This window comes from Cupressus sempervirens, chromosome 6, assembly GCF_028749045.1.
Source record: "Cupressus sempervirens isolate cs-2001-9-10 chromosome 6, ASM2874904v1, whole genome shotgun sequence".
NCBI lineage: Eukaryota > Viridiplantae > Streptophyta > Pinopsida > Cupressales > Cupressaceae > Cupressus > Cupressus sempervirens.
In genome coordinates, this window is record NC_143123.1 from 117990767 (window position 1) to 118005447 (window position 14681).

Here is a 14681-nt window from a genome sequence, read left to right on the forward strand (position 1 = left end):
AGGGGTACCAATTTGGATCTATGCCATCATAGAAAAAGTAAACGTGATAACAAATATTTTTAAATATAATAAAATATTGGAAATTTCTTATACAGTTATATAGTGAGAAAGACACATCAAAGTTCAAGGTTTGTTTTAAACTTTTACACTTTTTATTTTCCTTATATTAGACTTCAATCAATTCTTTCATGTTACAAAACTCAAAATTTTCGCTTAAAATAACACCATATTCTTTTCTTAATATCATTTTCAAAAAGTATAAAAACAATTTATCATTTTAATTTTATAAAGTTTATTCATAACAATAAGATATATACTAGTATTTGTTAGATAGTTCAATATATATCTATTTTTAGGTCTACATTATATGGCTACTCTTTCCCTTTGAATGTTTTTTCACATAGTACAAAAATAATTTACATTTAAATCCTATAAGGTTTATTCATAACAAATGAGACACACATGCCCTCAAAAACTTTACAAGATCCCCACAAGTAGGTCAATCTAGAAAATGATAACTCAAAGTTGCAAGATGTGTATTTGAAAGAAGTATGAAATTTTAGAGAAACAAAGGAACACCCACTCAACAACTTTAGTTGCTAAAAGTTATAGCTTAACCAATGTTTGATAATTTCCCTTCTCTTTCATTGTATTTTATTGTAATATAAAATATGTTTTATGTGTTCATTTTCTAAATATAAATCAAACAAATTCTCGAGAAATATAGTTTAATTAGTGTCTTTTAAGTGTGTTAATATTTAATTGCATTTCCTCTATGGTATGAATTATGAAAATGCAATAACTAACCTAGCTTTTGTCTTTACAAATATAAGCCTTGGGAAAGCTATTGATTTTTTCTCTATACCTTGTTATAAAGATCTTATTTTGGAATAATCAAGGAGAAAGTTGGAAACATTGTTTACATAAATTATACATATTATATAATCCTATAAAGAAAAATCTTATGGGGAAGATAATCAAGTCTTGTATCAAATACACTTGTGTTGCCTATTACATTTTAAATTGATATCGATATAAATTATTTAATGATAGAAATGAACCATTTTTTCCTAGTAAGTTGAAATGTTCTATTATAACTAAATGACTCTCACCTATTTTTTTAATGTATAAATAAGATTTTAGGAATTCATGAATAGATTTTGAGGAGTTTAGGTGCAAATTGAGGTTATTTTGAGTTCATTTCTAGTTCAATGTCGATTGAGTAGATATTCAAGGAAGTTAACTAATAATGTTATATTGATAGGAAAAAAACTCCATCAATGAGTTATAAAATTTATTAAAAAGTTAAATAATACATTAACATGATTAAAATAATAATTGATTATTCATTTAGTAGCTTGCTTGGGTGACTAATTATTGGTGACCAATTGTTTGATCATTTATTTAATCACTCATCTTTGTCTAACCTTGTGATTTTATGTTTAGACACATCTACATTTTATTTCATGATTTGGGCATCCATAATTATTTGATCAATATTGAATCAATCATTTGATCATATCATTCTCTCTCTCTCTCTCTCTCTCTCTCTCTCTCTCACTCACTCTCTCTCTCACACACACACACACACACACACACACACACACACACACACATTTGTGCTATCAATTGAGCTTCTAGATCTTTGTCATTTTAATTTTTTTCCTTAGGCAAATTCTTACAAGAACAATGAGTAAGAACCCTAGAATAATACGTGCTACACTTTTAATGTACGGATCATAATGCCTCATTATCAATCAAGTCCTTAATGTTCTAGGATGAATGGTTGCTTAAATCCACTTGATGACTATAATAGATTTATTGAATGCTTTTAAATGCTAGACATAACTCTAAATTATATCAATTGTACATTTGGTCAACTCAAAATGAAATGGTGAATTAAACTAATTGAAATTTATTTTTTACATAAAAAGACTAATTTAAGATTGTAGAAGCATGTCAAAATAATTAAATAATCAAATTAGATAAAATGAGAGTAAACTCACAGATAATTCATACATATTAAGAAATAGACTAATTTCAAATTGTCGAAGCATGTCAAGATAATTAATGCCGATAGTCATTCTACAATGGTAGAATGGGGGAGTGGGATGGTGTGAGCATGTTAATGTTAACTTTTATTCTTCTAGGTTAAATTTGACAACTATCTACATGTCAAAAGTTTAAATCTTATTATAAATAGAATATACTTTTTAAAATAATTTAATAAATACCACATTAAATATCCGTTTAAATTATAATATTTGAAGATATAAATCATCCATTTTTAAAGAAATTAAAATAAAAAACTTAAATTAGTAAAAAACTAAATAAAACTAAATAAATTGAGATAAAGAAAATATAAATTATTTTAGATGTAGTAAATTAAATTATAATTATTTTGTAGTAGATATCTACCGGCATTTCTTTAGAGAGATTTATTTAAGATATAGTTAAATAATCAAATTAGATAAATCATATATATACCTATTAAGAAATATTCATCCAAATAAATTAAACGTACCTATATACAAATAAGTTAAAAAATAAAGAAAAAATCACCTTTTTTCACATATGATCTGGCGTTCCAAAATAATGCTATAAGCTTTTCATGAAGCCTCACGATGCCACATGGTTGTCGTTAATTGGACTTCAAAAATCTTGTGGAACAATTTATTGTCAACCCATTTTCTCCTGTTTCTGAAATTCCACTGTACATTCGGAGTGAAGCTCATTTCTCTGGTCCTATATTTATTTCTTCACATGAGCATTTTCTATCAAATCTGATACAGAAATCGGCCAAGCGATCCACAGGAGGGTTTGCCTAAAATCTTACCGTTATTTGTCTTGGAAGAGGTTGTTGAAAGTTAGTCAAGCCGAGAAGGAATGGCTCGCATATACGTGGGGAACTTGGATCCCCGTGTTACCGAGCGGGACCTGGAAGATGAGTTCAGAGTCTTTGGCGTACTACGCAGGTGGGGTTTTCTCGCTCCTTTCCACAAGATAGGGATTGTACGAAGGTTTAACCACTTATATAGGGTTCCTAGGGTTTTATGTATTGTGTTTGACTACTAATATTCCCTCTTTTTTTATATCTTCGAATCTGAGGCCTTAGACTGTGTACTGAGATGCAATGCAATGTAGCATGAACGAAAATCTCATGTCGATCGATATTTCGTCCCTGCTATTCATTGCATTCACCTTTGACCTTAGGGCTATGTTATTTCAGCAGTTGATGTGGGCAGGTTCGTAGAGTAACTGGCTAGATGGTAAATACATGCGTAATCCTCAATGAATGTGAGACACTTGAACAGTTAGGGAGATAGTGCTTTAAACCACGAAACAATTGAAGGTAAATGAATAAAACAATTCCCTTCACGAATCCTTGCATAAGAGGCCATCATACGCGATTGATTGTTTGTCTTCGCAGCGACCTCTAAAACTGCATTTACCTTACCTTCTTTTGCTAATCATAGATCACTTGGATATCGGAACACTACACAAAATAGATAACGCCTGAGAATTATGCCAAGGCTTTCTTGTTAAAAAATGAGAACATAATAAAAATATAATTCTTTAAATTCATGCAAAGAAAAAGGTTCGAGCGTTCTTATGTTGTAAACTCCTTGTCAAAATCCCCTTTCTCTTCAGTATTGTAGATTGTAACACGATGTTTCAAAACCTTTATTTTAATTGCTATCATTGTATATTCCGTCATAGAGTAACCTTTCCTTTTGACTAAAGCGGTAAAATAGTTTTCAGCCATGTTTCGCAAAGTCTACTTTTAAGGGGCGAGAGGATCACAGGAATGCACAAGAGTGAATTTTGGTACTTCCAAAATCCTACGAGTGTCATGTAGATAGGAATTAGGATAATGCCACAGGGCATGGATGGAAAACTGAAGGTTGAAGGTTTGTTCCAGTGGAATCTATGTATTTGTATATGATACCAGGTGCAAACAAACACCTTGCTGTAAATTGGCACACTTTCCATATGCCCTGGATGGGGTAGCAACATCCCAATCAGCGAATCTGCAAAATCAGACAAGCATTATGGCTGCAGTCTTCGAGATGGAGAAATTTGAGAATTGTATTATCTGGGCTTCTATCTTAAAAGCTTGCTCCCTCCATTAACTACCAATTTAGCTACCATTTGGCAGTGCTAGAGAAGCTATCCTACCTTTATCATGTATTCAAGCTTCCTTCCATTTGTTTTTATGCAAGCGACAGTTATCAAATATTTGATTCTTATTGCTGTTTGCTTAAGTCTTGGATTCATGCCGTGCATTTCTGAAATAATCTGTTGAGCAATACATTCATAACCGGAATGGCAATTCTTGAGAATGAAGCTTGAGATTTACTTATATGACTGGTTTATTGAAATAACTTAGTGATATTTTTCCTCTGCTTACCATATGTTTCCTCTAACATGGTGCTGTTTACATTCTTGAGAAAGAAGCTTGAAAGCTATTGATTTGACTGGTCCATTGAAAGAATATGCGGAGATTCCTTGATGGCTTTGTTTTTCTGGGTATCAAGATGTCTTCATGTGTGCCTTAATGTTTGACATATTGGAACATTTTTCTTGAAGCTGTGAATATGGTTTTTATTGAATTTAAGTTGGACTTTTGAATCATCAAAGAGTTGAGTCTATAAACAACCAATCCCTGTAAAATAACTTTCGAAGTTTGGTCCTTGGGACAAGTTTAGTTCCATGCAACCTTCGGCAAAAGTGATTACTATTCTGTGGCTGAACTTCATTACATGTACAGGCTGACCTACTTGTTAGTTGTCAATTGAATATGGAGAATTGGAGTGAATCATTAGGCTGCTAACGCCATATTGAAGTGGACCACAATGGAAAAGAAGCACAGTTGAAATAGGGAATTGGATTCTTTTTTAAAATTAGGTAGGCATGCTTATTGATTTTACCAAATTTTGGTATAATCTTTAAATAAAAATAAATAAAGAAGCCTGAAACACACTTAGAAAAGGAATTCTTTCCATAAAAAACAAAGAACATGTGGTGGTAACAAATCCAGAGGGCATGCTATAAGATGCTGAAGGCTTGCTTTTAATGACATATTCAATCCATGACATGATTAGACCTAAAATTAGATTAGTTATTTGAAGTTTAGATTTTGTTACCCTTCATCTGGGTAGGAGGAAAAGAATGTGGAACTGGAAACTGTTTAAAGGATTGAATAGATCATTGTCAAGATGGGGGCAAAGATCTACAAGCCAGGATGTAGAGTGCTTTTTTGTGTAAGGAAGAGTGGTTGCAGTTGTCAGGAAAGGACCTGGCCCTCTTCCCTCTTCAATCTTTTCAATGTAGAACAAATGTTTTGTATCAAACGATTTCATGATTATCTGGCAAATTGTCTTGTTTTCAGTGAAATTTTATAAATGAAGTAAAATGTTGATACTGGCTTGATACTTGTCTCATGTTTGTATAATCAATATTAAGATTTTTGTTTTATCACTGTGCATGTTTTTGCAATGAGTTCCTTTTTATTTCATTGACTTTGTGCTTATTTAGACATGACAATTTGTCTGAATTATTGTGAACTTGTTCTGAGTGGACTTGTAATGTTCGATTCAGGAAAGCAGATATCAGGAAAATATCACAATATATCATGATATGTTTTGGTTGGTGTCCCAAGTTTCCTGAATTTTTTTAATATACTAGGAATCTGGAAAATAGTGAGAGTTTCTATCTTTCTTTTTTTTCATTGCACAAGTGGCCCTAAGCTGCAGAATTGGGTACTGATATGCACATGGATATGTGGATACGCTACATGGGTATGACAATTTTTTTTTGAAGACTTGGGTATGTTTTGAATATGTTTGTATAAAAACATATCAAATTCATAATAATGATATATGGTTATATACTATCTCTATGATATATTTAATATAATTAATTAATACTTTAAAATTATAATTTTTATTTTGTTTTAAATATAAAAGAGGTACCATACATCTCCAAAATTTGGATTGGTACATTCTGACTTTACTATACCACGGCGAGTCTCTAAACTATATCATGTCCAAGAGATTTTCACAAAATAATTACAGCAAGGTACAAAATGTTTCAAATTTAGATTCAAAATGTCCATCTGTCAAGTCATCATATAGCAGATTTTTCATCCTGCTTATAATTGATTAATGATTACCTTCACAAATCAAGCTGTTCAACCTAGATCACCTTTAGTCCATCTGAGGACTACAACTTCTGTTCCTGCCATGGATAGGTCGGCTGCTATTGGACGGGGTGCTCCTTATTTATATTAATACCAATTAATAAAATTATATATATATATATATATATATATATATATATATTTGATCGGAAATATTTTGCTTTTGAGTGGAGCTACGAACCAGTGAGGGCACAAATCTGGGGACCTCATCCCCTGAATCCAACCCAAGACCTGCAAGCACTGAATCCCAGCAGGGTCTTCGAGCCCAAGGGATGCACCCAACACACTCCCAGCATGGGTCCGGTACAGGGTCTGTGAGCACTCCTAGTCCAGTGACAGTCAGAGAGCTGGACATGCATTAACACCATCATCTCCATCGCCATCGGCTCCAACGCCGTTCGGCATGAACACGATAATCTCCATCTCCTTTCACACTTACCAATCCATCAGCATTAACATTGTCCTTATCTCCACAAGCAGGACAACCTTGGTGGATCCAACCAGCATTAACACTATTTTTTGGGCCAAGCGGAGATTTAAACCTTGGTTGCACCATTATCAGTTCAACCACAACACTACTATACCTCAAGGTGATCCCCAATAAATAATATATATTAAGAACCATACAAGTAAAAAAATATAATTCTATTTAATACTAGTTCAATGGTAATTTAATTGACATTTAACAAGAGTAGGCTTTATTAAAATAATTGCAAGATTATTAATTAGTAACAAATAATGTTAAATTTAATAAAGTTCCAATAAATTAAAAGCTAAAAGGTAAACCTAAAAATATTTTTACCTCATATTTATTTTTAATTAAATATAAGATAGGCATCGTACATCTCCTATATTTGCATTACATGTTGCTACAATGTGACTTTACTACACCACCGAGAGTATCTAAACTATGTCTTGCTAAAATAATTACAGCAAGATACAAAGTGTTTCAAGGTTAGACACAAAATGTCGATCTATCAAATCATCATATAGAAGATTCTTCATCCTGCTTATGGTTGACTACTGATTAGAAACCAAGCTGTCCAACCTAGATCACCTTCAGCCCATTTGAGGAATGCGACTTCTGTTCCTGGAATAGGTGGTTCAGCTGCTTCTGGCACAGGTGGTTCAGCTGCTATTGGATAGGGCGCTCCTGATTAATATAAATAATTATAAAAATTCCAATTAATAAAATTATATATATTAACAAATCATACAATAAAAAATATAAGATTCTATTTAATACTAGTTTAATTGACATTTGATAACAGTTTGCCTTATTAAAATAATTTCAAGATTATTAATTATTAAGAGATAATGTTAAATTTAATAAAATTCCAAAATTCCATCAAATAAAAAACTAAAAAGTAAACATAAAATTAGTTAAACCACTTATATAGCACAAGTTAAAAAATAAAAAGTAAACCTAAAGTATCCCCTAGTCTCATCTATGGACAATTCCACTGAGAATCTTATTCTGTGACATTTTGTACCCAGAATTGGTTTGTACATGTGCCGATTTGGTAACTTAGCACAAGCTTTTCCATGTATTTGCTTGTTATTTTCTTACTTCAAGTTGTTTCTTCTGAAAAAGGCTAAAGCAAAATAAGAATAAACAGAGAATCTTTTGGGTCTTTTGACAGGATCCCACATTCTTGTCTTCTTCATTTGTTGTCTGCATATCATTGTAATTTTTGTGGGTGTAGCACCTCTTTGTGTTCTTCAAATGTTTCTCATGATTTTGTGCTTTCCTCACATTTTTTTTATGTTTATGATTTGCATTGCAGCAAATTTCACAAGTTGATTTCCTACAGTTATAATTAGTGCACTTTCATTCTTCGACTACACTATATCTCCTTATGTAACACTAATTAATATTAATATCCTGATATTCTCTTCCATTGTATATCTTTCTTATTTTTCTCATTTCCCAGCAAAACAAAGTGTTAACTATTGTGCCGCATAAGATAAAGAGTCATTTTCCTTCAATATTAGCCTAAATATTGTTAATTTATTTCGTTCTTTCTTCTAATCTGGTTTTTTCTTTTTCTTATTTTATTAACCTTCTCATATTTCAGTAATTTATTTTTATATATTTGGTTTTTGTTTTATTTTATATTTATGTTTATGTACACTATTTTGGATTTTTTCTAGTGGCATTTGAATTTTATAATTGACTTTTAGAGTTTGAACTTTGAAGTTGAATCAAGTGAAGGAGTAAATTTTAGCTTCTCAAAGTTTTTCATGGAAATAACAAATCCTCTTTCTGTGTATTTAGCAATGAATTAAACCAGATTTTTATGTTGTTCAAATCAAAAGTAAATGCTACACTTATTAAATTTAAAACTGTAGACATGAGAGTTAGGAATGGGAACTATGCTACTGGAGAATAACTGATAAAAAGGTCAGGCATGTCTGTTAAAACTGTAGATATGAGAGTTGGGAATGAGAATTAGAAATGGGTGTCGCTGTTTGCACTTGGGAGTTGTTGTCTTTCTTGATTCTGCTGTCCACGAGTCCAATGGCATTCAATATTTTTGGAAATGCTTGCTAATTTTCTCTGTTGTCATTATCCATGCAAAATTTGAGCATCATGATCCAGAACAGCAATACTGAGCGAAAGTTGGGGAGAAGAAATTTTGAGTGTGCATTATGGATAACTGCCTCACTCAGTCCTCTATTTGGCTTTTTACAGCCTTATCCATAGCAGATAGGAATGCTTAGAGTGTATGAACCATAGTGTAGGTGTCTATTGTGGTGTGTGCAGAAGAGTAAGTGTTTAGAATACAAACCCTAGGCAATGAAGGAAAGAGGGTAGGGGAGATCACACAATTTTTATATTATAGGTCGAATACAAACCTTGTGCTCATTTGAGCAACAACATGAAACCATTACAAGTCTATTTATTACTCAATCATCAAACTAAGACAAAATCTAGCTCCTTATGAGCAACCACACTAGAAACTGAATTTGGAAGACCAAGAGTCACAACTTAGAATTCCACAAAGATGTTCCTCTTGGGATTTGACTCAGTTTCCACAATGATAATTCATTGCTTCAACCAAGCTAAACCCTTTGGACAAAATAACACAATTTAGAAAATAGAGAAAAAAGAAATAAGGAAAGGCTTTTAAATCTGCATAGTAAGAAAATGCTAATGGTTTGAGCAATGTCATGAAAGGAATAGGGAGAAATGGATGAAGCTTGTGGTTGGAGGGAAATAGGAGGATTCATGGGAGGGGACTGAAGAGAGGAGAAGGATTCAAGGTGTTAAATGGCTTTGTTGCACAATTTGGGCTTCCAGTCTTTACCATAACATCCTCTATGTTTATTTACTACCTCTAGAACATGTTTGGAGCCAAGCCAACATAAACGATTTCAGATAACTTGAGCAAGAATAGAGTGAGCAATTGAGTGAAAATCAAGTGAATCCAATGAACCTTATCAAATGAGCGAAGTTTAGCTTTATAAATGAGATTGTGCTAGATAATATTGGATGACAGTGTATGTTATAGGGTTACAATGATTTTATAGAGCCAAAACCTAAAATTTGAAAATGGCACAAGCATTGGGGGGTGATGTTTTCTGGATCTGAGCATGAAGGAGATGCTAGTGAACTGAGTGATTTAACTGTTTCACTGTCTGAATTATAAAGGAGGCGAGTTTCTAAGATTGTTTCTCCAGTTTTCACACATTTAATTGGTACAAAGGTTGGTAAATGTGGGCTGAATGATGCCTAATTGTTGCTAGTGCCAAAATGAATGGAAAGCTACAATGTAAAAGTTACAAAATAGTTAAATATTCAAATATACAGTAACACATTATGCCGTTTATATTGTAATTAGAGATTTGAAAATTAAGCAGAAAAATTCATATTTCAGAATTCATGGCATACGGTCCTCGACTTTTGTTTTCTTAGTCCTCATGCAATTAGGACGACTTTAAATACAAAACATTACTTATTAGATCTCTCTCTCACTCTCTCTCTCTCTCCCCCTCTCATTTTTCTGCATATTTTGTGTTCCCAATCGTTTGACGATTATATTTTTGAGAAATTCAAACATCTAATCTTTTTGTTTGTACTGAGAAATATACAAGGAAACGATACGCTTCTGCTAGCCACTTTTTCCATGCATAGGAGTGAGCTTTCTTTAATACAAGAGATCTGGTATCAGTTCTGTGTGACTCTTATTTATGCATGGCTACATGTTAGTCTTCTTTATCTTATTTTTGAAACTCATCTTCAACTGTGTGGAAATATCTGTTCTTTTTTAATGGAATCTGCCTTGGAATTAGTGTGGGACTTTCAGACATTACTTGTGATAAATTTTCGAGGATAGTTTTTATATTTTCTCAATTGTAGGGTGATTCAAGATGAAAAGCTAGAATTCAGATATCTACAAGGATCTGAGTTTTTGCAGTGATTGATTTCTATTTCTTTGTCCTAGATGCTTAGATCAGAGGAGAACTCAAATTTAGAAATAGTGTTTTAGATCTCCTCAGCTTTGAGCTTAGTCAATCTCAGATTAAAGTGTTTGTTTCTGATTGACGTAATGGAAGCAGGAAATCCAAAATATCAAGTTCCAAATTTGGATTTGATGGCCGGTCTCTAATGTGTAAACTTTTCTTGTTGAATTAACAATGTTTTAGATTTTTGTAATCACATTGAACTAGAAATACAAAATTTGTCTCTATCTTAATGTTATTTGAAATTTTCAGTTGACATTTGTTTTGTAGATATAATTTCATGAAGGGAAAGTGTACGTTGATTTTACACTTGAATGAATGGGATGTTGCCTATTATAACTGCTTTTTCTGTGTAATCCATCTTACAATTTGCAGTGTGTGGGTAGCTCGGAAACCACCTGGCTTTGCTTTCATTGAATTTGAGGATCGGAGGGATGCAAATGATGCTGTACGGGGTTTGAATGGTATGATTTTGTTATTTTATTATGATGCAGTTTTAAATGTTACAATATGAAAATTGTTATGTTCTCTTTTATACTTGGATAAAGTAAATTATAAAGTATTTTCTATTTGTAGGTTGATTACCACAAAGTTCTTTTTATTTTTTTTCTTTTTCAGAATATGAAGTATTTGATATTGGTCTATTCTTGTAAAGTTATGCTGATTTCGTCTGTAAATATATCTTTGGTTTATTGTTTTAACTTTTTTTTTTGTTATAGCTATGATTATTTTTGTTACTCCTGTTTGGGCTTATTATGCCACATGGAGTGGTTGAGCATATGATTAGTTTTATTTTCATTAATTATATGAATAATTGTTTTGTTACTTCTTGTTTGGGATTATTATGCTACACATGTTTCCTTGTTGTAGCTGTAATTATTTTTGTCACTTCTTGTTTGGGACATACTACATGGAGTGGTTGAGCATGTGTTTAGTTTTTACTATCATTAATTATGTGAATAAAATATTCTTGGGTGAATGAATTGTATAATATTCAAGGGTCTTTTGCAAAGACAGAAAGTCATGATATGCATTTTCATGTTAATCTCCACCATTTTTAACAAATTATTGTTGTCAAGATTCCAATTTCAAAGTATTGAGTTTGTTATTGTCTCAGGAACTGAATTCATAAGTGGTCATCTGAAAGTCTCCGATTGTTAACTTTGTGACTTGTTTGTCCAATTCTCAATAAGTAGATGCCACATTTGAACATTTGTAATGATTATATTTACGATGTAATAAAGGAATTGATTTGTACATATTCTGTTATAAAAAGGTATTAGGCTTTTCGACTTGTGATCACAACTGTGATTTATTCACAAAACTAAGAATTTATTGCGATGCAAAAGCACTCTATAATGCTTGACATTAATATAGGTGCAGAAGTCAGGATTCGAGACTAAAATGTATGTTGTTTTTTGTATCAAACATCTAACATTTTAAATTGTTGGGATTCATGGGGCCCCTCTCAGTATATATATTTTGTATTTTCCTAGTATATGTATTTTGTATCATTTGAGATTATTTACCAATGTAGATTCCAGAATCATAATATCTGGTGTATTTTCAGGTTGATGCTTACTACACCTGTTTATGTTTCTTTGCCTAAAATTGTTTTGATACTATAGACTAATCCTGTAGTAAATCCATTCTCTCAAAACAGTGTTATGTTATCATTTTGCAACATTAAGTTTGTTGTTAGTTTTCATTTCATTGTGATTCATTAGGTGCAAGTAGGGAACTACTTATCATTGGATCTGAGTGCTGTTTACATTTTCTTTTTATCAGATAATTGGGTTCTTGTTTTACGAGAGAAATGGTTCCTCTTCAATCTGATGGATGAATAATATTAAAGAAATGCAGGTTGCAGTTGGTATTTTACCATGAAATATCATGTTCTTATTGTTCTATTGGCTATAGCATTTTGTGATTTATCATTTGGGTCGTTTACCTATGTTTGAATCTGCTTGCAATATTTGAAACAATCAAAGAATTAAACTTCATCAATTCATCCCAAGTAACCTAAACTGGCATCAAGTCATTTAGTTAAGAGTAAGCTTATTTATTGCTTTTTGATACTGGCATCAAGTCATTTAGTTAAAAGTAAGCTTATTTATTGCTTTTTGATAAATTCCTTGGTGCTTTTCTCATATACATTGTGCTCCTTTGGTTCTATGGCACATAGATTCAGAAGTTTCTACAATTTTCTAGCATTTGCAGAAGTCAATTTGACCTTTAATGAAACAAATCACATAGATTCAAATGTTTTTACAATATTCTAGCACTTGCAGATGTCAATTTCCTTCAATGAAACAAACTGTTATTTCATTGCAGATAGTAAAACATACTGGGTATATTTGCTTGAGGTATATGAAGTCTTAAGCTATTTCTAACATATAGCAGGTGGATTTTTCTGGTGAATAATAACAATTCCAATACCAAAATGAATACCAGTATGTTACATGCCATTCCTGGAATATTTTCTGCTTTAGAAATAAATTGATGTGAATCCACTCAGTCTTAAGTTAGGCATGTTAGTCGCCTTGAAAGGGATCTAGATTGTTTATGGTGATTACCAAGGACGCCAATGTATATTGTCAAGCAGGTTCTATTTGTTACATATGAAACTTACCAGTATATGAAGTCTTTTTAGATTATTGCAATGTTATTGTTTGCTGATAAGTTTTAAAATGTTCTATGTTAAATTGTCTCATTGCAGGTAAGAATGATTGGAGGGTTGAGCTTTCCCGCAGTTCTGGTGGAGGTGCACGTGGGGGTCGTGGAAGAGGAGATGATCTTAGCTGCTATAAATGTGGAGAATCTGGCCACTTTGCACGTGAGTGTTATCTACGATCAAGCAGGGCAGACTATGGTGGCCGTCCTAGAAGTCGTAGTCCAAGGTATCGTCGGAGCCCAAGTTATGGGAAGAGGTATGATTTATGGAATTTCAAACATTTTGTCGAAGTTCATTTGGTGAAAAATTAGTACCAGCTTGAATGAAAACTGTTCACATCTTATCATATTATTAGTTTATGAAAGCTTTGAACATTTTGTTGAAGTTCATATTCATTGTAAATATAAAATTAAATCTTCTTTAAGGGACAACAATGTGGATAATACCTCCTGAAGTTTATTTTTGTGTTTAAGTTTGAAGTATATAATTGTATAAAGAATTGAGAACGTCAATTTAAATTATTTGTAAATTATATTATTGAAAATATTGTAGTTAGTGCTGTCCCTTGGGGTTTCAACCCAAGTTACCAGATTGCTCCTGGAAGATGAAATTTGAACATTGGTTTGCTGCAAAGTCAGATTCGGTTCAAATTCGCTCAAAAATTCTGCCACAGTCAGGTAAATTCACCCAAAATTCTCAGAAGAACCTTGTAAGAATTTTGGATGAATTTGGAAGACTTGATTTGGACAGAATAACCTAAAACGAATTTGACTGAAAATATCATTTTTATTGACTTTTTCAGAAAGATTTTTGCTAAATTAGGTCTATGTGATATTAAGATAATATCTTATACTTTCTATAATGATCAACTACTTGTCTGAAGTCCGTCTTTCAGTCTAGATAGGAATGTTTCCTATCCTGTCTCTTTTGTCTTCAGTCCAGATAGGAATGTTTCCTATCCTGTCTTCAGTTTTGTTTCTAATTTCGTCTTCAGTCTACGTTCCTTGTAATTCTTTATAAGGAACACATTTGTTCCTTTGTTAATCAATCAATCATCCGGAAATCCATTAATCTACCAATTCTTGAATCTTGTAACATGGTATCAGAGCTAAGACATAAATTTTAAAATTTATAATTTCTTCTTGAAATTATTTGTTTAAATTTTTCCAAAATTATTTCAAGTCAAATTTTTGTAAAACCCACCTAGGGTTTTTTTGCCTGGAGATTTTCCCGAACTCGGATCTGCAAATTGAGTGAAAATTGTGTTCGTTTTTTGCCATTCTCGTATGCTATCTGCAAATCGCAATTTCTTTTACCCGAAATTCTTTGCAAATCGTG

The 14681-nt window shown here is 32.1% G+C and overlaps 1 protein-coding gene across 2 annotated transcripts in view; it reads left to right on the forward strand.

Moving 5' to 3' along the window:
- Window positions 1–2631: 2631 nt before the first annotated feature.
- LOC149551502 (serine/arginine-rich splicing factor RSZ21-like) overlaps window positions 2632–14681 on the forward strand; it is a 30056-nt gene continuing 18006 nt past the window's right edge. The window contains exons 1-3 of one of the 2 annotated variants that reach the window (XM_089786995.1): window positions 2632–2975; window positions 11045–11133; window positions 13389–13599. In XM_089786995.1, coding sequence (XP_089643121.1) covers window positions 2887–2975; window positions 11045–11133; window positions 13389–13599 — 389 coding nt within the window. In that variant the 5' untranslated portion in view covers window positions 2632–2886. The remainder of the gene's footprint in view (window positions 2976–11044; window positions 11134–13388; window positions 13600–14681) is intronic. The other variant, XM_089786993.1, reaches the window with a different exon arrangement.